General features: G+C 44.8%; 1 protein-coding gene across 1 annotated transcript; it reads left to right on the top strand.

The window, feature by feature from the left end:
• The first annotated feature begins 6,628 nt into the window (after nucleotides 1-6,628).
• On the top strand, nucleotides 6,629-22,682 carry CAPN6 (calpain 6). Its single transcript, XM_047082138.1, has 12 exons — nucleotides 6,629-6,793; nucleotides 15,314-15,445; nucleotides 16,446-16,654; nucleotides 17,164-17,356; nucleotides 17,916-18,109; nucleotides 18,351-18,428; nucleotides 18,534-18,720; nucleotides 20,296-20,418; nucleotides 20,597-20,799; nucleotides 21,383-21,504; nucleotides 21,847-21,983; nucleotides 22,500-22,682. The coding sequence occupies exons 1-12, from the start codon at nucleotides 6,629-6,631 to the stop codon at nucleotides 22,680-22,682; spliced, it is 1,926 nt and encodes a 641-aa protein (XP_046938094.1).
• Nucleotides 22,683-26,118: the final 3,436 nt, after the last annotated feature.

Raw genomic sequence — 26,118 nt, 5'->3', positions numbered from 1 at the left:
ACCCTTCAAGATTTTTCTCTCCCTGTCCTCTCTTGAGTAATGTCCACATCTGCACTATTAACCCCGGGAACAGAAAAGTCAGAAATCTATCAGACCCCTCCCTGAAAGTCCTATGTCTCCTTGGAACAGAGAGAGCTTTCAAACGTGGCTTCCTGAGTTTTCCAATTTGCTGGCGGGTGGATCTGGAGTGGGCATCCCGTCTGCACATCTGGCAGGGGCGCTTTCCAGATTTTCCTCATGACTCAGGATCAGTTTCTGACTGCTAGGCGGGGCAAAGGCTCCTGAAGTTTCTGCAAGGCACCTCCCCCTGTGAGCAGAGCTTGGTACAGCCCAAATAGTTTTCAGGTTAAGAAAGCCAGAATCTTTGTTCAGCCGCACTGACTGAACAGACTTGGTAGGGGTTACCTGGCCAAGAGCAGCGGCGGCGGCGGCAGCAGCAGCAGGGCTCCTGGGATAACTCAGGTGAGCAGGGAGGGCATTTGCAAACTCGCCCTGCAGTTTTATCTGCTGGTGACTTGGAGTCTTTTGAAAGAGGTGAAGAAACTTGAACTTTAGAGTTCATCGAACTCTGCAGCTACCATTTTCGGATTTGTCGGAATCGAGTAGGTGTGTGGGGGTGATTGTGGTTGCCTGGCGATGAGATTTTTCTGGTGATATCTGGTCAGTTGTGTGTGTGTGGGGGGGTGGTGTGCGTGTGTGTGCGCGCACGCGTGCGTGGTGTGGCGTGGTTTTCCTGATAAGGAAGAATAAACCTGGGAGAGAGGTGTGAGGGGGAGAAACCAGGCTGACCGTGCTTCCCTCTAGCTTCTGCTGACCCCCAGCTGTGGGCAAATTATTGAACTGCAGGCATGAGCTTGGATCTACACTATGCACAAAAGGTCTTTAAAAGCCCTTGGAAGTGGGGTGCACAGGCTGTGTGCTTTTGCAGCAGAGGGAGTGGCTATCCTGTCTGCACAGCCGGGGGTCCTCCTGCCCTGGTGACAGGTTGATCTTGGCTATTTCATTATCAGCCCGTGGCCGGCCTGGTTTTATTCTTCTCTGACTTTGGCTTTAGTTTAAACTTTGATTTGCAGCTAGGGGCTTAACTGGGCTCCTTGACCAGAGTGGGCTGAGAGGGCAGGGCAGAAAAACGAAAAGGTTCAGAGTATTGCAATTGCGATTGGTTCCGAGGCTTTGGAGCTTGAAGTTTGGTTAGAAACACATGGGGAAATTAAACAAATTCTAACATCCTGACAGTCACCTCTGGCTTCAGGATGACGCATTGTGATTTGTATTAATGTTTTATTGAAAGGTGGCTAATGTCTCATTTGCTAATCTTTGTTGTGAAAGTGAGGACGTTTTATGGTTGGGGGAATTAAAAAAAAGATTCTTTGGGTGGGTGGAGGGCGGACTGCTAATTAACTCTTTCTTTCCTCTGGCTGTTTGTGTGCACGAGCGTGTACGTGTGTGTGTGTGCGCGCGCGCGCGTGTGAATACTTGGAATTGGAATAGTATTCTTTAGTTATCCTTATAGAGTCCCTAGCAGGCTAGGGAAAAGTCTAAACACTTGTGTTGTCAGGAATAGGTGAAAAAAAGTCTTTCCCCATCCTTGGGTGTTTCAGTTCCTAAATGAAAAGCAGAAAAAGTCTCTTTGTGACCCCCAAACAGTATTTCTTTGATTAGCCTTGATTTGAAATCATCTCACCTTCTGACAATTTGCGCACAAAACTCCTAAGTGCATTCTTGCAAGAAGACAGAGAGGATTCTAAAAAGCAGGAGGTGTGTAAACTGTGTAACCTTGGGCCCGAGTTTTCACCTTCCTGTAAAGGCAAGTTGGGCGAAGTGATTTCTAAGAGTCCTTCCAGTGTAACATTCTACAAAAATTGGAATTCGATTCTTGCAAGGCTGTAAAATTAGACTTATAGGATGCGCTTTTTCATCCACGAGGGGGGAAAAGTGGGTAGCGGGGCAAGCCAGCCAAAAAGGAGGGGTGGAAGAGAGAGTGCGTACTGAATGGCAGAGGGGCCATTTTATACTGGTCTTTTAAATGTCGATGAGTGTCTTAGTTGAGGCAGGTGATCAAATCTCATTTTCCACTAAGGACAGAAAAGAGATGTAATTTGCTAACGATGAATGTTTTCTAATACTACTGCCATTTAGTGTCGGCAACATCTCTGTCCCTCAGTTTCCCCATGAGCACAACGGAAATACGATGGCTGCCCCGGGCGCCTCAGAGTGTTATTGGGGGAATCTAATGAAATTAAGCACCGTTTCAACAGTGAAAACAGCTCACATGCTTAATTTCATTAGATTCCCCCAATAACACTCTGAGGCGCCCGGGGCAGCCATCGTATTTCCGTTGTGCTCATGGGGAAACTGAGGGACAGAGATGTTGCCGACACTAAATGGTGGCGTGTGGGACTTGATCCTGGATCTGCTGACTCCTTGTTTGCCTTTTATGATTCTGAATTGTTTTGTATGTTTTGATAAAGTGTTTCCTCGATGGAATGAAAGGAAATTGTGCGCTCTTTTTTCTTTGAGTTTCTTTGAACCGTCTTCTCTCTCTGGATTGAGTACATGTGTCCTAAATAAAGGTGGATCGGAGGACTTGTATGGTCCCGTTCAGGCCCCGGGATGTCTGGCCGCCAATATGCATTTGATCAGCCGTATGTTCCCTGGTAGATGCGTGTCCATAGATCTAGCTTGGTCACTAGCTAGGTCTTCCACATTCAGTTTGCTCTGCAAATTCCTAATTGCTATGATCTCCCATTTCACTTCAAGCACAGCACAAGGGGGGACACTGGGGCCGGCGGGGACGGGGGCAGTGGGAGGGTGGCAGCAGGGGAAAAAAACAGCCAGGGATAACACCTCCAGAGCCATGCTCTCTCCCTCTCACCCCCTTAAATGCCCGCCCTTTCTCTCCCACTCACCCCAATCTAAAGCAGTTTGTAAACTGCAGACGGGATTTCCTCTATCAGAGAACGGTTCTCTTTAAGAGACTGAGGCAGATTTCAAGCTTTAGAGCCAAATCTGGTTTCCATGTGAAGGCTGACCCACAGGTGGAGAACAAGTGACTTTCTTCTTAAGAGTTTGCCCAGCTCCCCTCGATTTCCAGGCCAGTGAGTAGCAAAAGCTCCTAGCTGCAGCCTTGTGTTCTACGTGGCAGGCTCCCTCGACTTCCCTTGGCGATTCCCAACTTTCCATCCTCTGGATCCACCCCTCCCGCTTGCCTGTGTCCACACAGCCTTCTTCATACTCCATCTCTAGGCAGTGGGTCCTAATTGAAATAGTACTGCCTAAGACCACTATCTCTGTGCAAAACCCCACACTCTGCTTCAGCCAACCACCCATGATACTACCCCCACCCAGGGTCCCTCAGTTTCCCCATGAGCACAACGGAAATACGATGGCTGCCCCGGGCGCCTCAGAGTGTTATTGGGGGAATCTAATGAAATTAAGCCCTAGCTTTGATTCTGTTTACTGACTTTCTTAATATGCGGTCTTTAACCTAAAGGCCCTCTCGTCTTCACAGTTGGGTGCAGCAAGATAACCAAGAAGGAGCATTCCCTTCCCCACTCTCCTAAGCTCTGACGGGGCGAGTTTATGTTTATGACAAACCCAACTTACAAATTTCTGGGTTTCCAAACGTTTTTTTTCCCCCAGACTTCACTAATGAGCCCTCAGATGGGAAGGGTTCAGATTCTCCCATGATCATCAAACCGTGGAAATAAAGACCCTTTTCAATATCTACCATGGCAATAAATTCTAGGCAGAATGCCTCAAAGTTAGGTATCATGTTTTCTTTGGAGGGTTTTCCTCATTTGAGCTTAAAAAAAAAAAAATCCCGTCTTTAAGGAGGCAGTGACCAAAAGGAGCAGTGTGGTGTGATGGAAATCTGCACGCTAAATCAGGCATTACACAAACCCGGGTTTGAGTCAGCTTTGCCGGTTTCTAGCTGCCCCTTCTCTGAGCTGCCATTTCTGCAGATACAACATGAGGGGCACAGATAATATCTACTAAACATGGCTGCCATGAAGAGACCATGAGCCGAAATGCACATTTCAAATGATAAATTGCCATGCAAACGTTCATTGCCTACGTAAGACATCCATCCGTTCAACAAGTATTTCCTGGACAATGGTTGTGTGCCCAGTTCTGTGCCAGCCAATGAGAGCACTTACAATGCGTGTCCTGCATTTATGGAGCCCCTTCTACTCATTCAAAATACTTTTACATTAACCATCTCATTAGGTACAGCCACAGTATAAGGAGGGCAGGATAGATAGCCCCACTCCCCTGATGAGACTATTGAGGCACAAAGAAAGCAAGGTCGCAGCAATGGAACACATTTCTCCTGTTACCTAGTCAGAAATGGGGCTCAACTCTACTCTACAAGTCCAACGGGACTTGGGACTATAATTTTATTCTAATGAAAGCTTGTCAAATTGCAAGCTGATAGCCTGCTATTCCTTATTTACCCTGCACCCCCAAAATGCAGGTGCCCTCACCCAGAAGGCTTGACCTATCCACATCAACTGTATATGCTGCCTCTGAAAGAGTCTACGGGGATCATACTGGTTTTTCAAATCAAACCTGATTTTCCTTTCAATTGATGCTGCTTCTGTCTGGAGACGGGGCTCTCCTTATATAACAGGGATTTCTTTTGCAGGGTCCTGCCTGCCTCGTCATTTGGCTGAGTAGCAAGGGAGACTGTTGGGGGCAGAGGGCCTTCCCAAGAACAGGAAATAACCATTTATCCCAAATGTTCAAGGCCTCGGAGGTTCTGGCAAACTAAATACCCTAATTGCCCCAGACTATCCTCCATTTACAATCCCCAGCCTCTGGCGGTCCACCAAACCTTCCAGGGAAAGCAAGAGGCACAGTAGTGTTTGTTGTAAGTTCGAGCGCACGTGAAAATTCGGGTCCATTTGTAACAGACTCCAGAAAGGAGACTGGGCATACGTTCAGATTGGCTCTGATGCTGCTTAATGGAAAACTATTACTGATACTACTCATGATTTTAAATACAATGAGATACACTTCAATATTTAAAATATGTGAACACACTTAAATCTGATGACTAAAGGCGTTTTGGTATTTTGCCGGGTCCCGTAGCCTTTGATGCAAAAAGCAATTGTCAATAAATAAGGCTATATAAAAAAAAAAACAACTATAGTTATTTTCAGCTTCTTATTGCTTGGACCCAGAGAAAAGGTAAGTTTGTCTATATGTATTGTCGTTTGCGAATAACATCGAATTCAATTTTTTTATGGTTTTCAAATAGGAAAACAGCTTTACCGGTAAGGCATCTCAATGTAATACTGAAAGGACATGAAATGAGGTAGTAGAGAAGTCTGATTAATATTTCACCTTTTATAAAATTGTGGCTTCCTCTTTATGAACTGGATTTGGAGCTGTGGTACCTACACAGACACTCTTTAAAGTGCTAAGTAGGTTTTTTTTTTCAAACTTTGTCCATTTTTCAGCAGATCCTCTGACCTTAATCAGATTTTCTTGTTTCCACCCTCATGTAATCATGAAATATAGATAAAATCTATTTTGTCCTTAAAATATATTTTTGAAATGATTGGCATCATGTAAATTTCACAACCCTCCTCTTATTAACCATTGAATGTCAAGAGAGAATCATTAAAATCATTACAAATCTGTCTTTGTGGATCAAGCAAAGGCATTGAGAACCCTATTATCACCCCAAAGCTATTTAAATCAAAGTTGCCTTTCAAATTATCCTCATAAAAACCAGTTGTTAGGGACATTTGAGCGTGGGGCACTCAGACATTGCTTGAAGAGCCCCTATATTAATTCTTTATTTAGCCATGTGAGATTTTTTTTTTTTAAAGAAAAGAAAGCAACAGTGTATTGCCATGGGATAAGAATCTATAGTCCATCAAATCAGTGTAATTGAATTTCAGAGTCCGCTTTTTAAGGCGGGCAAATGATTGCACGTTACACTTTGAAGAAGAAAGACACACACACAATCTTTCTATCTTTCCTTGTCTTTGGAGGCCATCTGCTGAGCTCAGTTGCTTGCATTAGCCTTCCAGGCCAGTAATAAAAAATGCAAAGCTCTTTAAATGATAAAAGGGAAGGAATTGTGTAAAGGGGCTCTTTAGAAGTGAAAGAGGCTGCTTCTCCCCACAAGCACAAAGTGTGTGGCCCTTCAGGGCGCCAAATTATTCTGAATATAGTAAAACAACTTTCTCCTTTTATTTTCAAATTTAGAATTGTCCTTTGCTTTAAACTCCTCTCTGCCAACTAAAACGGAAAGTTGCCCTTTAAATTATAATGACTTACTTTTAACTAGCAATCGTAACATTTATTATCTATTTCTTGGATAATATTGTTACGGCTTATATTGTCCCATTTGGCAAATGAAGATACTGAGGCTCCAAAATGTTTTAGGCGCCCAAGCCAAAGCCCCATGCTAAGCTAATTGGTTGCAGAGTCTGGACCCTACTTTCTATAAAAATGGTCACTTTTCTTAAAGCCAAGCTCCAAGTGCCTAGCTCCAGGAATAAGTCCCTGGGATGACTACTGTTGGTCTAATCTCAGGTGATCTTTAACAGACGTAAGAATTTCTTTCTCCAATGACTACGCTTTTTTCTCTTTGTAGACATAGCTCGGCACTATGGGTCCTCCTCTGAAGCTCTTCAAAAACCAGAAGTACCAGGAACTGAAGCAGGAATGTATCAAAGATGGAAGACTCTTCTGTGACCCAACCTTTCTGCCTGAGAACGATTCACTTTTCTACAACCGACTGCTTCCCGGGAAAGTGGTGTGGAAACGTCCCCAGGTAACTTGGTGGTTTTTGTTGTTGCTGTTTGTTGTTGTTTTGTTTTTTGTTTTTTGTTTGTTGTTGTTGTTGTTGTTTTACTTTCTATCTCCTTCTTGATCTCTTTCATCAAAGCTCTGTCTGGTCCACTATTTCTCTTACACAGCCTACTATACGGAAAGCAATTTAGGAGACAACTTTAAAATGCTAAGTTTTATGGATCTGTGTTTCTGGCTCCAGCTTGAGGAATGTTGAATTTCAGTCAAATTTGGTCAGACTTAGTTATTTTAAAGGAAATAAAAAAATAAACAACAACAAATGCCACGCTTGCTTGCTTTCAGGACTTCACTTTAGTAAATGTCGTAACTCAAAAAGCAATTATACTCTTGTCTCTTGACCAAGTTACCTATCATAGCAACCTCAAGATAATCTCAGACCTGTGAGGACGAAAACTCCTTATGCGAGGAGCATAAATGAAATGAACTCTAACGAGGACACGATGGAATTTGCACTGGGGGAAGGAGACGTCTTTGCTGCTCTTTGCATACCATCATCTAGATTCCCTCACAATTAGCGAAGTGGGATCTAAGTAGGAGTGTAGGTCTTTTACCATCTCTTAATAGTTACTGTGGTTCTCTGTGGAACAGCTGTATATTGTGTCTCTAAAGTAAGTCTCAGGACCTCGTTGCAAGCCCTGCATGAGTGGGATCTCAATGTATGAAACGATAGGATGATGGAATCTGGAGAATGAATGGCAACCTTGCCCTCAATCTAAAGGGCATTATCACTGGAAGAAAGATATTACACCTGAGCCCCTTCCCGAAGCGGGTGACCCCAGAGATATAGGCCCCAGAGGGCTGTTATGAAATTCAGATTCTTGGGCCTTCACAATATCCCCGACAACGCTCTGATTCCATGCATTGACGTATCTTTTTGTGCACTCGAGGTTTGCTTTCTTCAGTGAGCAAGCCTTTTACCCGCAACGTTTTAGTTGCCATTTTCACAGCTTCAATTCCTAAATGGACTTCTCACAAGAGCTACTTCAGTTTATGTAGGTTGCCACCAGGTGGTGCCACGATACATTGGTCACTTCAAGGCTCTTGTTTTTTCTATATGACTCAAAGGACATGTCTCAGTTTTTGCCCACCAAGTATGATAGCCATTGAGAGGGAGACTTGGAGAAGTTCTCTCCATCGGAAGGAAGACTACGCTCCTCTTGACTTTCTGTGCCTCCAGTGGTTGAGTGCACTGACCTGCAATAAAAATCTGGGAAACATGAGCAGAACTCACTAGCCACTAATTCGGTGTGCAGAGAGGTAAGTTTTGTTTCGTTTCATTTTCCAGAAATGCACGGAGAAAATAGAGCTGTGTTGCTGAAAGCCACTCTTATGAACAAATGATGATAATGAGGCGCACCTCTCGGTTTTGATGCTTGGATATGAAAGGAAGGAGATTGATGGGGCGGAAGTAGCTCAAAGGGAGGCAGAAAATTGAAGGAGGTTTTCCGGGGGGTGGCGGGAGGCCTTTTTAAAATAGGACAGACTTGAACATACTTCTTGGCCAAGGAGGAAACAGTAAAGAAGAGGTTGAAGACACAGAAGCGAGAAGGAATGATTGATGAGGGACAGGTCCTGGAGAAGATAGGAGGAGACCCAATGGGCGGCAAAATCACAGGCCAACGTGAAGCCATTTCCCAGACGTGAACCAAGCTGACAGTGCTTCCTGTACTGGCCGGTCTTTAGGCACAGGTTTCCTCCTCTGTCTTGGCTCAGTCTTTTGTCCTGTGCCTTCTTCTTCCAAATTCTGTGGGTTGAACCCTAGATGGATTAGCAAGGAAGGAAAGAACTTAATAACCATGGCAATAGTCCATCTTGCCTCTCCCCACTCCTCCCAGGGTGAGGGGATAGGAGAAAGAGAGGGTGAATTGGGATGGGAAAGAAAAAGGAATCAGCATCTATGTCATGCCTACTATGGGCCTAGAGACTGTGTTTGGAGTTTTCTGTACATTTTGTTTTTCACCTCATCTTTATTTGTCATGGCTGGGCAAGGTGGGTATCTCACATATTTCTTTAATGTAATTCTGTTTTTTTTTCTGGCTTGAAAAATAAAGGTAAATATGATGCCCGTTTTATTGATGGGGAAACTGGGTTTCAGAGAGATGGTAATAATTTGCCTGGGGTCAGACCCCTGATACCCTGGGATTTTAATCCAGGTTTGACTGCAAAGCTGGTTTTCACACTACCATGCTGCTATTTCAGGGAGACAGGCTTGTTTGTGTCTCCTCTCTTGCTAAAATAGGTAGCTTCCAACCAGTCAATTCTCACATTCCTTCTCATTGGGTTGATGCCAATTAATTGACTAATATGATCAGTTAACTGATCCATACTCTCCCTTTTGAGAGCACACTGTGTGTTTCGTCTTCAGCCCAAAGGGAGAGTCTTGAGAAACATTTATTGACCTACTCTGTTCAGCCTCTGGGCAATTTACGGACACAGCCTGGGGTGAGGCACTCCCATTCCAGCTGGAGAGATGGATATTGAGCTATCAAAGAGTTAAATAATAAATTAATGCCTGATATAAGACATGCTATTTTCAGGCATACAGACAGTAAATCCTATAGGGTTTTGAAGAAGGGGAAGATCCGCATAGATTGGAATGGTTGGGGAAGGGGCCTCTTGTGGGAAGTAAGGGAAAAACAAGGTTCTGGACCACCGTCTGAGTCTCCTCAAAAAGCTGTGGATTCCTTTCCAGCCAGAGTGGAGGCCAAGCCTGTGGTCAAGAACCACGTCAAAGTTCTCTGGCCTCCCATCAGGAAAGCTGAGAGACAGCCCTGGGCCTCTCCGAGTTGGCTCAGGAAGACCAGATGGGTCGTTGGCCTCACCCGCTTCATTGGCAACATTGAGATCCTGGTTTGCAAGGAAGCTTTCAGACATCTTGTCCCTTGGCATGCCACACAGCCTCATCCTCAACCAGGCTTTATTTTCTGAAGTCTTTAAAATGGAAGAAGCATGATTAACCTGATAGTTTTCTGTTGCTCTCCTTTCCCATGCTGAAAAGCTTCTGCCTTTATCAGCCTTCATGCCTGCAAACTCCACTGCTAGTTGAACCAAAATGACTTCAGCCAAGCTCCCAGTATCCCAGGGTAGGATTGAGTTCCCCTTCTTCCCACTTGCCACTTCCTTGCTGTGCCCTAAGGAGCCACTTTAGATAGACAGGGATTATGGGAATGTTTTGCAGTTATTCAGGGCCAGCTCATCTGCCTGTACCCTCCATAGAAAAATCCTTCTCCTTAACTCCTTCATTGGCCCAATGGCTGCAGCTATTGTCCTAGCTTCCTGGGGTACAACGGTATATTGCTTGAGACAAGTACTCCTGAACTTTCCTGCCCTTCTGGCGTGTCAACGTATATAGTCTTAGTAAATTCTAAGTTTTACTGACTTATACTGACTTAGAGGCTTATACCGATCGCAAGGCTTCAGGTAAAATTTTGAGGCTGAAATCTGGCTGCCAAATTCCCATAAAAAATCTCTTCTCCAGCTCTCTCCAGCCACTCTCCCCTCCTACCCGCCTCTGGCTTTTTTCCTGACTGACTCATACCCAGCTACAATAGTGTCTTAGAGTCAGACACATCTAATCCCTGACTAAAGTGGAGCAAGCCCTCATGGGGGTTTGCACAGCCAGCTGTGGGGGAAGTGAGGGCACCTGCACAAGATCTCCTGTCAGCTCTGGTAGAGTTTTGAGTTTGGTCTCTACTACCATTACCATTGCCCAGGTCCTTCCACTAGGAATACCCTCCCCAAGGGCCATTTCACTACACTGGATGGGAGGAGGGTGACGGGGTTCTGGATAAAAGCCAAAGTGGTAGGAATGGAAGGGAAAGTTTGATGAAGGGAAGATATTAGAAGAATACACAGGCCTTGGTGATGGATTGCCTGTGAGGAAACAGTAAAGAGGAAATACTTTTCTCGGTGCTAATAGAAGTTTCCAGCTTCCCACTGAATGTGACACCTCTATGCAGTAGTTTCGGCCTAGGCTGTTCAAAAATTTATTGTTCTTCCCAGAGACCATGTCCCCCAACCTGATTAGTCCTAATGTTTTCCACTGTTGACACAGTTGAAGAGAGTTGAATCGGCCCATTCTCTTTACTGTTTACTTTACTTTCCTGTTTATTTTAAATTCCCCGTTTTAACAGCTTTATCAAAGTACAATTTATATACTATAAAATTTACCTGCTCTAATTGTACGATGCAATGATTTTTAGTAAATTCACAAAGTTGTGAAGACATCACCACAATCCAGTTTTAGCACAGACACATCATCCCAATAAGACCCTTCGTACACATTTGCAATGAGCAAACTTCCTCCCCTCCATTAAAGGTAGTCAATAATCTCCTTTTAGTTTCTATCTAGATTCACCCAATTCTAGACATTTGACTTAAGACAGAATCATAAAAATAGCTGGTTTCTCTTGTTTTGCATAACATTTTCAAGGGTCATTCATGTGGCAGCAGGTAATCAATTTGTCCCTTCTGTGGCTATACAGAATTCCATTGCACGGATATGTGAATTCTTCCCAATAAAGCAGTTTGAGATTTATATCTGGTGTCTTCTACCAGAACTATGAAGGTTCAAGTAAGAAGATAACTAGGCAGTGACTTGGTTGCGTAGGTTGGAAGTGAAAGGTAGGCTGAAGATCTTAATTCTCAGACTTCATATTGAATTTCCCTCAGAGGGGTTAGGAAGGAAGTGAATATTTTACTGATGACAAAATCTTCACACAAAAGTAAAATTCTCCAGCAGGTAAAGTGGACTCCTTGAGAGCCTCGTCCAACATTGGTCCCCAAGTCCAGGTCTACCTACAAATGCCCCGCTTGGAGATGGTTCTTCAGTTTCTACGGCAGCCCTGAGCCTTCTAGAACCACTTAGAGTGCTGGACTTTAGTCATAATGTATCGACTGCAGGGCCGGCCTCACTTGTAGCTGTCCATGCCCCCATCCCATCAGTACTCCAAGACTTCATGGAGTACTCTGGAAAACGCCTCCACTTTTCTGGTTGCTGGTTTTCTAGGCATCCTTTCATTTTGCTGTGGTTCTTGAGGTTTGCCTGGGACATCAATTTTCACCTGTGTAAAAAAATTGCGAAAGATGTGGATGCTCTGGGTGCAAAGGGAGTCACATAGAATGATGTGTGTAGGGCTCCAAGGCTTGTAATTGTATGTCTCCCTTCCCCCAATCTTCCAGAGGTCTATGTGAAGGGACATGAGCTAAGAGCAATGGGAAGTTCTCTCAGGGCTCAGCTAAGAGAACATATTTCCTGGAGAAGCTGTTTTGCTTATGGAAGGCTTTGGCGCAGGGATGGGGACAGGCAGAGACCATTCCTGGCTTTACTCTTGGTGTCCAACTTCCTAGTTGTGTGTGTTTCCCCCTAAGAAATTATTTTGCCTTGACAAACAGCCCAGTTCAAGGATCACAGCAACTGTGCCAACACAGCTGGGAGCCATTAGGGGCCCAGCATCTCCCCTCCCTCTCAAGCCACCCAAATATGTGAACATGTGAGCCGTGACCTCTCCCCAACTCCATTCCTTACCACTCTAGCAGAGCTCAGGCTGAAATGTCCCATCTGTACTCTATATCTGTGCTCTGAGCTACAGAAAATTTTCTCCAGCCTTACTTCCCTACTCCCAACAGGAAGACACCCTGTTGTCCAAAACTATGGGAAAAGTCAATCAGCAGCCACTTCATTATTTTCAAGTGTGTCGCCAAAAAGTCCGTTTGGCTCTTTGATTTGCAGTGGCTTGTTACCCTTTACCCCTTTTACCTCTTTAGCCCCTTTCTAGTCTCTGACTTCCTTAAAAAGGTAGAGGATGTGGCATAATAAAGATTTTCACCCATGTTTCATATCACGGTGCTGACACACATAAGAGATTGGTTCACATTTAGTTGATTAAATTGAGGAGTTTAAAGCCCGTTGGTGCTATTTAGCCTGGAACCAAAAGCTAAGATATAACTTAAGCAAGTCTTCCAGAACAACGAAGAGCTTTTAGGTGAGCGTTAAGGAAAGAGGCATGAAACACTGGGATGGATGACTGATACAGGTGGTTGCAGCTCTGTCCCTGAAGAGCTGCACAACATTACCTTTTTTGTGGTGGACATCCATTAACCTAAAGGCAAATGGATGGGCCAGCTGAGGTCTTGAGTTTCCTTCTCAAATTATACGTGCTTTCGAAGAACCTAAAACTTTAATCTTAGGTCTCCTACTAAACTAGCTGCACACCCGGTGGGGGGCAAGTTGCTGCCTTTCTCTGAGCCTGTTTTCTCCTTTGTAAAATAAGCAAATTGAATAAATAGTCCCTAAAATTTCTTTCAGCTTTGACAGTCAATGGCCTGTTAATTTATCAGGTTTTAAAACCCATTGTTAAATGGCTATCCATCATGTATGAACAGTGGTGAAGTAAAACGTGGGCTAGTTTATAAGAGGAAATAGAAGATACAGAATCTTGGGCCCAAATGTATATTCTTTTGTGATTACATACAGCTACACACACACACACACACACACACACACACACACACACACAATGACCACACTCAGCTTAGATCTATAGGAGAATAATTACCCAGTTCCTCAATTTGAGTTCTGTTTACATGTATTTGTTCATTTACGTGACCCTTTAGATCTTGAATAAAAGTTGGCATGCCAAAAGTGTTGGCTGAGCCTGGATCCCTGCTGTGAAATGAGAGCCTTATGGAAATCCAAGACACTGTAATGTAACTCCAACCACTAATAACTTTACATAAAACCAGCAAATCATTTGCCTTAATAATTTAAAAGGACACTTTTCCTTATGTCAGTGTTCACTTTATTGTTTTTCCATGCTAAGCAACAATTCTATGTGTCATCTAAACTCAAGAAATCATTGGATAACTTGATGTCTTGCTCCAAATCAAATGGTAACACTTGACCCACAAAAGAAAACTGTGTTTAGTTTCATCTTAGAAAGGGCAAAGAGACAATTAGGAGAGAAAGAGTATCAGGGCCTAATTCAATACCCAACACACCTGCTTTATTCTCAATAAGTGAAAAAGCAGGCAACCTCCACCCCATAAAAAAATATTAAGATAGAAGTCTTCTAAGACAAAAAAGTAATGATGAGACACTAGGTATGTGTCTAAAAAAAAAAAGTGACCAGAAAATCCAAAACTGAAAACCCACCTAACCCTCTCCTTTTGGCAGAGGGATGCCCAATTAATCTTCAGTTTGGATTTGTCCCTGCCTAGAATGCTTATTCCTTTCCAGAGTTATTTTGGCTTTTAAAGAATATATGGAATGTTTCATTCTGTAGACCAGACCCTTCATCAAGGAGAATTATGTCCATTTAAAAAAGAGGTTTGAGAAGCAGAAAAATATAGCTGTCTCTATTTAATAAATTTTAAAAGGATGTATGTCTAGATTTTCTTTCCATTTGAGACGAGGATTTATTTCTGCTGGGTAAGCAGAATGTCAAGGTACCGGCCAACGGCCTCCTCCACGAAGCTTTCTCCAGCTACTCAAGACTTCATTGGTATTTCCTGCCTTTGAACTCTGCAAGTGCTGATTCTCTGAGTCACACAATCATGTCTTCAATTATACGATGTTATGTATGCGGCTATGCCTTTGTCTATGCTGGTCTCTCTATTCATTATGCCTCCATACCTCTCCCTTGTCCAGCTACCTAACGCTAGTCATCCCCAAAGCTTCATCTCGAGTGTTGCCACTGCTATTCAATCTATTCTGTTTACCACCAGGGAAACATTGGGGATCTTTCCTTTAGACACTGATTATACTTTGCAGATAATTCCGATGTGCCCTCAGACGTTGTGTTGTAGTTGTCGTATTTGGGTCTCATTTTCCCACTCACAGTGGGAAAGGCACAGCTGTTGACATGTTGGGGAAAGAGACACACATACACCCCAAACAAATGTTTCCCCCACTCTGTCTAGCTTCCCTCAGAGCATCCTCACAGGAACACTCCAGCAGACGCTCTTTTCCCACAGACATGGAAAAATCTAGTTGCCATGGAGACTGCTGTTCCTTCGCTTTACGTTGGGAGAGGGCTTTCTGTGTAAGGTCTCCTAATTCATTTTCCCAGAGAGGGAGAACAGGTGCTTCAGGAAATTTCATCCTGACAAATGGGAGCAGAATGCAATGTGCTAATCTCTAGTTCCATTCAGAAGCTCCCTGCTAGAGTGAAAACTCTTCCAAATTTCAATGCTAGCTCTGAGGGTTCCGGCCAGCACATCTCAACCTGTCTCCACGTGTCCCCTCCTCCCATTTCTCCTGTTATTCCTCACATAACCCTTTTCCTGTGGCTAGATGATCTGCCTTGGACTTTTCCTCACCACGCCTAGTCCCGTGCCGACCTTCCCTTTATCCCACTTATGGAAATCCTAGTCACTATCTTTAACCCAAGCTCTTCTTTGAAGTCTGTCCTGCCTCCCTCAGCTCACATTGACCCTCGGGAAACCCTTTCCACATTCTCAGAACCAATGATTGTATCCACAGGACATCTGTGATGACCCCCGTCTGATTGTGGGCAACATCAGCAACCACCAGCTAATCCAAGGGAGACTGGGGCACAAGCCGATGGTCTCTGCGTTTTCCTGTTTGGCTGTTCAGGAGTCTCACTGGACAAAGGTATCCCCCCTCTTGTGAGACTTCACTCAGTTTCCACCTTCTTGTCTTCTTTAGTAATTTGGGGAAACATCAGGTCATAAGTTTTTTAGATTGTTCAATTCCTGAAGTCGAAGATATTAACTACATGACTTCTCTCCATTTATTACTAGGGTTTTTTATAAATACAGGAAATTGAACAAATTTTGCAGTGACTGCCTCTATACTCACCTAGATTCTTACCATTAAAATTGCTCTATTGGTTTTGTCACACAAGAGTTGATCTTTTGTCACTGGCAGTACTTTGACTTAGTAGCTCTGCACACTTGTCTTCTCTGTACCAAATGGAGTTACAGAGTACCAGTAGGGGCCAGGAGATCACAGATATGGGTAACAGAAAAGACAAGAAAGATGGAAATAGTTCCTTGAAACAGTTCTAATAAATTATCGAATACAAAAATTCCTTTGGCATTTAGGTAGAGTTGAAGACGGTGGAGTGTTGACTTGATTTTTCTTCAAAAAAATAATTTTAGAAGAGTAATTTGTAATTGCATATAAAAAAGAGAATTTCCTAAAGATAATTTTATTCAAGGTGTGAATAAAATCTGTATTCGATAGAATCTGCATGAAGTCTCTAGGATGGGCCTTTAAACACTGGGCCTTGTAGTTTCATTGATTTTGTCTTTTAGGTGGTTAAACATGCCACCGTGAATATGTTTGTGTGGACAGTATCTCATGATCGAGTTTGAGATTATCTATGGGAAACAATTCAACCCCTACCTGGCTCCCCCCAGTTATCCTGTGTGCATTCAGGCATGGTAATGCTATCCTCGGCAAAACTGAACTAGGGAAGCGAAACTGTGGGAAAAAAGTGCCCAACCTTGGACCTCCCAACCTAGACCCAAACCCAATGTATTTGATGTGCTTCCTGTTGCCATATACATTTGCCAGAAGTCAACTGCAATCTCAGTTGTTGGATATCGTGTGGTGAATAAGAGTTGTATGAATGTTTTTATGTTTCCAGACAATTCCCAACCATAAGGAGCAGGAATGGGACCCTCGGAAACTAGATAAATATGCTGGAATATTTCGCTTTCGTTTCTGGCATTTCGGAGAATGGACTGAGGTGGTGATTGATGACCTGTTGCCCACTATCAATGGGGATCTGGTTTTCTCCTTCTCCACTTCCATGAATGAGTTTTGGAATGCTCTACTGGAAAAGGCTTATGCAAAGTAAGGAGGGGGTTGACCACTCAGGGCACACGAGGAGAGGAACGCCACATTTGTCCTTGGGAGCTCATGCTCTGCCAGCCCGGCCCCTGAGTTCACACTGGGCAGGACATCAGTCAGATCCAGGGCATTGCTTTGGGCATGCGACTGGCTCTCAGAAATCCTGGATGATAGACAAATGAGCTGTGCTGGTTTCCATTAAAAACCCTCCCTGCTCCTAGGTGCCCCTTCCTGTGGCTAATCTGCAGATCAGATGGCATTGTAGCCTCAAATTCTCTCCTTCTCTAATATTTACCTGGAGAAAGAAGTTTCTTCATGGGCTGTCCTTGTTCAACCCAGCCTAAGCCTAGAAATCGCTGCCTATAATCTCAAAATACCTCTCATTTTCATACCTAAAGAAAAGCCAGCTGGTAAAGGCTGGCTGGGCAGGGACTGTTCTAATTCTTGGGAACAAGATACCCTTCACGTGGAAAAGTAAATTTACAAAGATAACCTTGCGTATTTGCCCCCAGGCTGCTTGGTTGTTATGAAGCCCTCGATGGTCTGACCACCACTGATATCATTGTGGACTTTACTGGCACGTTGGCCGAAACTGTTGACATGCAGAAGGGAAGATACACTGAGCTTGTTGAGGAGAAGTATAAGCTGTTTGGGGAACTTTACAAAACATTTACCAAAGGAGGACTGATCTGTTGCTCCATTGAGGTTTGTTGTCACCCCAAAACAACCATTCTTTGCTCACTCTACAAAACTGAGTAGGGAATGTCACCCTTACCCCCGAGACTCAGGAAAAGACATTGCAGAACTCAGAAAATTAACAGTACACTTTGAGTCCTGGAGCAGAGACCGTACAGCTTTAACCTTTTATGCTTTTGCACCAACCATCCCACTGGGGGCCAATGCAGCTTCTGAGCTGGTGTAAACAGCCTCTGCTAAATTCTTCCTTCTGCCTCTGCCCCTGCAGGTGAGGTTATAGCTGTTTGCTCATGGAATAAACCAGCCCCACCAAAATTTAAAGCTGCTCATGTCAATGTACCACTGTGGGTACTTTCAATCTGAATTGCTTAACTGAGTTGTTATATTAAATTCTGTATTTCCTTTCTTTCACTTGCTTTGTGCCAAGTCAAGATATCTGGATAAAATTTCTATCCACATAGGGAGAACTAGCTTTAACCCCGCTGGGGTAAACCAATCAAGGAAGAGGAGGAGCCAGGCCTTGGGTCTCCCAATTCTTGTGGCCTTATGTATCTTTCTTGGCTCTCAGTCTCCCAATCAGGAGGAACAAGAAGTTGAAACTGACTGGGGCCTACTGAAGGGCCATACCTACACCATGACTGACATTCGTAAGATCCGTCTTGGGGAGAGACTGGTGGAAGTCTTCAGTACTGAGAAACTGTATATGGTTCGCCTGAGGAACCCCTTGGGACGGCAGGAATGGAGCGGCCCCTGGAGTGAAATGTGAGTGACATTTCCCTTGGACTGCCACATCTCCAAAGCCCTACAGTTTGTCCTCGCGCCCCATCCCTCCATACTGCTAGTGTGCTGTCAATGCTTAGTGACATTTGTGGGGTCTGTGACCCAGCCGGAGGTGAAATAAAGCAGGTCCGATCCCCATGCATTCTGGTCCATTAGCATCCTGTTTACTGTACGAAGTCAATGGCAAAAATGGTGGCTTATCCCTTTGCTCATTTGCCTCTAGCTCTGAAGAGTGGCAGCAACTGACTGTGGCCGATCGCAAGAACCTGGGGCTTGTTATGTCTGATGATGGAGAGTTTTGGTGAGGAGGGGTTTTCTGTGCTAAGGGAATTGGGTCTCCACATGGAACTACAAGGGGAGGTATTAAGTACCATCTTCATTTCTTTCCTGCCTTCCTTCCATTCAGGATGAGCCTGGAGGACTTTTGCCGCAACTTTCATGAGCTGAATGTCTGCCGCAATGTGAACAACCCTATTTTTGGCCGCAAGGCGCTGGAATCGGTGGTGGGATGCTGGACTGTGGATGATGATCCCCTGATGAACCGGTCGGGAGGCTGCTATAACAACCGTGATACCTTCCTGCAGAATCCCCAGGTGTGAATCCATTTTTTTTTTCCTTTGCCTCCAACTTAGCAAGGCAATAGGAACTCAGGTCTCACCTCGGAGTATTTCTTTGACATGAATTCTTCAATTTGCAGCAACAGTATTCAATCTGAGCAGTCTTCTCTGGCTGCCGCTCTCCTGGCCGTACTGCTTAGTATGGATTTTTGTGATTGTCCCTCATTGGACACAAAGGATCTGCTCCCGGACGCTTTCTCAATTCTTTTTCATTTCCTTATTGCGCAACTGTTCTCTTGGGGGTGGATTTACTATACGTGTCTTCTTTCTCATGCAGTGATTCTTCTGAATGCCATCGTTATATTTCCCTTTTCTCAGCCAGAACCTGGTCATTTTGCCCAGGACTTGAATCACTACCCTGTCAGTGAGGCCATCCCATCAATCTTCTGTTACAATGCTCTTCCAGAGGATACGTTAGGACTCAAGCCCAGGCACGCCCCAAAGCAAAAAATCCTAACGTCCAAAGCCTGAATCTATAGTAATCTTGATGGTTTTACCCCATAATGTGCTGAAGAGGTAACCCACAGGAGACAAGAATTCTGACTGTATTGCCACCTTACATGGGTGTGTCTTTTCTTTCCATGGGCCTCATTGGCCACGCAATTTGAAGAACACTAGATTAATAGACTGATTTACTTAACTCATATATTTTCCCCATTCCTTTCATCTTGATTGTCCTTAAAGAAAAGAAAGCTCCCATTGCCCTCTACCTCATCTCCATGTACAACCCCGGAGATGTTTCAAATATCGGGCACATATAGCAAGCTGGAGAAATGGGCTTTCGGCTTCACTCTTAACTGTCTGCACAGTGCACAGGATTGATCTTTAGGGTCCTTGTGAGCCTATGGCTCTGAATTTATTTTCTGTTTCTTGCGAAAGGGAGGGAGCAACAAGATCTGAGTGGGAGATAGAGACAGAAAGAAACACCAAGACAGCGACAGAGTGAACATTCAAATGCCTTTTAATTTTACTTCCCAGTGGCACCATGGGTCCCTCAGATGAGGTTTCAAAGTCTCTAGCACAGGTCTGCAGCCTTCCCTGGAGAGGTGGTTGCAAAGCATCACCTCTCTAAGGGAGTGGATCCAGCCCCTCCACAAGCCACACATCTGGGCTAGCTATAGGAGGCTAGCTGAAGGGAGTGGCTATAGTGTCAGGTTAAGTCACACAAAAGTGCTTTTTGCCTTTATAGATTCTGGAACTTTCCTGTGTGCAGTTTTTAAAAGCAAAGGGCAAAACAAAACAAAACAAAACAAAAAAACCTAAGATCTTACCGAGAACTTATCAAAACAAAGCATACCTTCTTTGGCATCAGAGATCTAGGCATGAAGTTGTCTCTCAATCCATGCTGAATGTCATAGGGAGGACCAAAGATATGACCTACACTTAGCACGTCTATGGATTATCCAAGGCCTCATTGTCTGGTCAATGGCAAAGTCCAGAAAATCATGCAAGTCTCGACTTCTCGGTGTAGAGTTTTCTTCCCTGAAATCTGAGCCGGCTCATCTGAAATGAAAGTGCTAACTAAGCTCCTTGGTGGCCTCTTTCCTTTAGTACATCTTCACTGTGCCCGAGGATGGGCACAAGGTCATCATGTCACTGCAGCAGAAGGACCTGCGTACTTACCGCCGCATGGGAAGACCTGACAACTACATCATTGGCTTTGAGCTCTTCAAGGTAAGAATGGGCATTAGGAGCAGAGAGAATAATGGCAACCAGAGTCGAAATTAGGATGGCCTGCAGTTAGGGGACTGAAGGTAGGTCCAAGGGTAAGGAAAGCAGAGGACCTAGGATCTCCTAACACAAACACTGTGATCTGAGCAGAATGGAGCCTTTCATCCCGTTTCATTTCCAGGTGGAAATGAACCGCAAATTCCGCCTCCACCATCTGTACATCCAGGAGCGTGCTGGGACTTCCACCTATATCGACACTCGCACTGTGTTTCTGAGCAAGTACCTGAAGAAAGGCAACTATGTGCTTGTCCCCACCATGTTCCAACATGGCCGCACCAGCGAGTTTCTCCTGAGAATCTTCTCTGAAGTGCCCGTCCAGCTCAGGTTCAGCCTCCTTGGCCAGCCCTGCAAACTCCTATTTTCTGCTTTACCTCCAATCCTAACCTCCTTGACCCTGCTCCTCCTGTACAGACACACAAAAGGACAACTTGTTCATGTCAGACTTCACCGAAATGATGGCGGTAGAAATCTTTCTCAAAATGGTTATTTTCACAACCATGAAAAATTCCTTAGGAGAGGTCCGAGCTTCAGAGCTCTGAGCTGCCATTTAAGGGGAACGGGCCTCTAACCTAAGCTTTTCCACTTATATCTTATCTTCCGTTCTCCGGCTGACTCTATTTTCTCTCGAACAGCTGGCACTCCTCACTGCTCCTGTGCTGTGTTCCGAGTGCTGGGTCACCAAAGCTACCTTTTCACCCCAGCCATGCCTACTCTGATCTTTATCTGCTGGTCCTTAAAGCGAGGGAGAAGCAAAACAGACTCATAAAATATAAGCTATGCCTGAGGAGGAATGGGCTGGGTCACTCAGCATTCCATGCCTTTCAGCAACAATGTGTGCTTTGGCAGGCCTGTCTCCTCATCAGAGGGCCTTCATCACCAGTGGCGTATCTTCTTTTTGATGTTCCAGGGAACTGACTTTGGACATGCCCAAGATGTCCTGCTGGAACCTGGCTCGTGGCTACCCGAAGGTGGTTACCCAGATCACTGTTCACAGCGCTGAGGGCCTGGAGAAGAAATATGCCAATGAAAGTAAGAACGGCAGAGGTGTCTGGGGAAGCAAACTTCGGTTGCATTTATTGCATGTATGGCTAGAAAAGATGGTCACAAATGATTGTCTCCAGCGGTATTCAGTCTAGAGAAGTCCGGAGGGCTGTCAACCTTGACAGAGAAAGGGATGTAAACTTCTTCGGGCAAGGTCTACACAATGCTCCCTTTCATAAAGTATGGAAAAGAAAAGGGAATCAGGAGCAAAAGTTCTAGGTCATTCTGATACCCACCTGCTATGCTACAAGTCCTAGTGAAATACTTTCTTGACTACCTAGAAAGAAAACTTTAATGACTCTGTTAAAAAGCAACTGCCACTTTTTCCAGCTGTAAATCCATATTTGATCATCAAGTGTGGAAAGGAGGAAGTCCGTTCTCCCGTCCAAAAGAATACTGTTCATGCCATTTTTGACACCCAGGCCATTTTCTACAGAAGGACCACTGACATTCCTATTATAGTGCAGGTAAGAATGTGAACGGGCCCCGCCCCCCCCCCCAGGATGGCTCACATTCCGTACAGGATTCTAGATTATCCCCAGTGCCTCAACTATCTAGGATACAGAGCAAGGGTTATCCTCACTTCCTTGTGGGCAGAAGTCCACATGCTCACAGGTACACATGTCGACAGGCACTTTAAAATCCCACGAGCACCATATGCCAGTTCAGATGACCCTTATCCTGACCAGGGATAGGTCAGGATGGACCGCTACGGTTTGGCTGTTTTTCTGACTTGATGCTTCTGCCCGTCCGCCTTTACATAGCCGTCTCCTAGCTCGAGGCGTCCCTTGAGCCCTGCTGGCTGGCTTTTCATCTCTACTCTGTGCGGTATCTTCCTGTCAGCCAGAGACATATCAGGAAAGATAGTCTCTTGGTTTTAAAACAGACCTTTCCAAGTTCCGCACTGGGTTCTAGGTGCCACGGGGCAAAGTCCAGTCTCGCAGAGGGTGGCTCATATTCACTCTTTCAAATCGTCTCTCCAGGTGTGGAACAGCCGAAAATTCTGTGATCAGTTCCTGGGGCAGGTTACTCTAGATGCTGACCCCAGTGACTGCCGTGATCTGAAGTCTCTGTACCTGCGCAAGAAAGGCGGCCCGACTGCCAAAGTCAAGCAGGGCCACATCAGCTTCAAGGTTATTTCCAGCGATGATCTCACTGAGCTCTAAATCTTCAGCTCTAGCGAATCCTGACAGAGCTGTCCATCCTTTTCTTTTCTGTCAGATGCCAGGTCTTACCTAATTCATAATCCTTTGAAAGAAAGAAACTCACAGTAACTAACTTTTCCTTTCTTCTCATAAGTTCCCCATACCTCCCAATCCAAGTAGCATCACTAGCTACATAACCTATATACCTCCAGCAGCTGGACAGGGGGAGGTGACAGTTCTATGTGGAGGTCATACAGATGTTTGCCAACAAAAGATCTCCGGGGCTTCCGGGGGTGAAATTCAAGCAGGACAACAAGAGCCTGGATACCCTACAGATGTCTTCACTGCTTTCGGGTGCCCAGCGTTATCTTCCCTGTAGGGCGTGTTGAGGAAGGAAGGAGGGGTGATCAAGGCCAAGCCGGTCTAGCCTGACATCCCAGCTCCTGACTGAACACTACAGACCTCCCAGCAGCATCCGACCCAGCGGCCAGCACCCGCTTTTAAGTCCCCAGCCTTTATCACCACGAGCACCATTGCCACCTCCGTCACCACCTCCGGAAAGTGTAGTCCTGCCCTCACCCGAGTCACACCCCCCCCCCCCCGCAGTAGGTTTGACCTTCATGTTGAGGAAGCTTCCTAGGTGCTTAATGACGAGCTGGAGTTGAGTGAGGCCTAGATAGCGGGCAGGGCCTGAGCTCCAGCTCAGTGGAAGCCAGCTGTGTGCCACAAGAGGGAAAGGTGGAAGAAGCTGCAGTGGGAGACGAAGCCTCGGTCCCCCACCCATCCACACACACCTACACTCACACACGCGCACGTAGGCGCGCACGAACTACCGTTCAGGCAGTCAGTGGGCACGAGGAAGGACAAAGCAGTACCACACGCTCCCGAAAGGATGAGAAAACCCACCCGGGCATATGATAGCCAGTTTGGGGCCCCTGACTGCAATGTGAAATCTCCTGCTGCTGCTAGGTTTACAAACAAGCCTGTTGTCCTGTGCCTCCTAATATCATTGGTACTGAAGACCCCATCTGGGGGCTTGAGATTCTGGGTCCCATCCCAGGCCCCTCAGGCGTTTCTTTCATTTGGGAAGCTTCCCTCCCCGGGGGCATTTGTTTGCCCTCTTGGTTTTCAGTGTTTCTACAGAATTCTCTCTAGGGTCAGTCATTCTGAACTGTTCTTCCCCCCCATCTCATCTATCAACGTTCTACCCCTCCTTCAAGGTCCAGCATAAATGCCACCTCCTCCACGAAGCCTTCCCTAACTCCTCCCAACCCCCACCTCTGACAATATTTCAACGCTTCCGCAATGATGAAGAAAAAACATAGCTGTAGTACTTAGTCTAGTCCAGCACGCATTCATTTAAAAATATATTTTGTAGGGTTTTTTTTTTTTTTTTTTTTTTTTTTTAGTTCACTGATTTCCTACCATGTTTTTCAGTCTGTGTAACTTCTGCAGTGCCTTCACCACACTGCCTTACATAATCCAAACCACAATAAAGTTCACATTCAATAAACCGACCAGTCTTGGCTTGATTCGATGGGATGGGAGAGATGGCAAGAGTGACCATCTCTTGAGACTTGTTTTGGAGCCGCTAGAATTGGGAGTGGGGAGAGGGGAGTTTGTGCAGAGGCCTTAGCCACGTTCTGATGGTGCAGTCCTTTATCCAGGTGGGGGACGGGGAGGTTGGGAGAAAAGAATGCAGAGGGGCCCTCTTCTAGTCCACATTCAGGGATATTTGAGTGGTATTGGGGGGTTACACGATTTTGAAGCCCCTACAAGATCGAACCCAAGGCCAAAGCCACAGTGGCCATATCCTTCAAGGGCAGACCTCCCCACAGGAGAAAATAGCAAAGCCTTCCTCCCGGCATCTCCTTTAGAGCCAAATGGATGTGAAGACATCACTCGCTTCCACCCTCAATATCTCATCTGCCCATCTGGAGGGGGGTGGTACGCGGAAGCTCCCCTTTTTTCTTTATCTTTGCCTCTTGACAGGCAAGGATACCTAGGCAGGGGAGGGGTCTGCAAGCTCAGCAGAACAGTCCTTAACCCGTCGCTACAGCACTAGCCCAGAACACAGTAGAGACGAACTTTTAAATACGGGTATTCAGATGCGGTAGAGGTTTGTCAGAAATGTACTGTACGAGTAATGTAATAGTTCTCTATGGTCAACAGATGGCACTATGATATTACAATTAAGCTCAAAGAAGCTATTACATTTTTTTTTTCAGAATGAGCATGTTTTTCCCTCAACTAAAAGGTAGAACAGAAAAGGAACCAACACTTTTTGATTTTTTGCGATGTGTCAGGCTCCATGCCCAGTGCTCTGTATTCTTCACATCTCATTTTAATGCCCATGACAACTATACTGAAGTGCTGTTATTCCCGTTTTGTTTGTTTTCAAAAATAAGGAATCGAAGCCACCGAGAGGTTCACTGCCTTACTCAAGGTTGTTCGGTCAGTAATCATGTCATGATTCTTAGGCAATCACATCTATTGACTCGTAGGCCTTGACCCTTTCTAGGAAGATATGCTGTCCCACAGAAAGTGGAAATATCTTCCTTACACTTATAATACCAGCGGTATATCCACAAGACTGTACCAAGAAGTGTCCAGCTAGCATACAAAATGTTTCTCTCTTGGAATCTTTACCTCTCTCATTTACGTGTGCACATATGTACTTACATATGCACACATAGAGTTTGTCAGTAGACTTGGTGATGGGTATTGAGGAGGGCACCTTTTGGGATGAGCACTGGGTGTTGTATGGAAACCAATTTGTCAATAAACTTCATATAAAAAAAAAAATAAAATAAAATAAAAAAAAAAAAAAAAAAAAAAAACCAAAAGGAATCCAATGCAATAATACACACTGATATGTGTGGGATAACGACAACACAAGTGCATCTCAAAATAATGACGCCGAGTAAAAGAAGCCAGAACAAGAGGATGCAACCTGCCTGATTCCATTCATATAAAATCTTGAAAATGCAAGGGGCACCTGGATGGCTCAGGTGGTTAAGCATCTGACTCTTGATGTTGGCTCTGGTCATAATCCTAGGGTCATGGGATGGAACGCTGTATGGGGCTCTCTCCCCATGGAACCTGCTTGGGATTCTCTCTCTCTCTCTCTCTCTCTTTCTCTGCCCCTTCCCCCCACCTCAAGAAAAATAAACATTTAAAAAAAATCTTGAAAATGCAAACTGCTCTCTAGCAACGTAAAACTGATCATTTGTTGCCTGGGGAAATGGGATGGGAAGAAGGAAAAGGAATACAAAGTGGCCTGAGGGAACTTTGGGGAATAATGCCCATATTTATTGTTTCCAAATTACTCTGTATCTTGACCATCATGTTGGTTCCATGACTATGTGCATTTTTCAAAAACTCAACTGACTTTTGCTGTAAATACAGTTTTTTTAAATTTTTTTTCAACGTTTATTTATTTTTGGGACAGAGAGAG

The sequence above is a fragment of the Lynx rufus genome, unplaced genomic scaffold, assembly GCF_022079265.1.
Source record: "Lynx rufus isolate CCGP_SWC_20201006 ecotype Redwood Valley unplaced genomic scaffold, mLynRuf1.p SCAF_19, whole genome shotgun sequence".
In the NCBI taxonomy this organism is placed as follows: Eukaryota; Metazoa; Chordata; class Mammalia; order Carnivora; family Felidae; genus Lynx; species Lynx rufus.
This window is presented reverse-complemented; position numbering and strand designations above follow the sequence as displayed.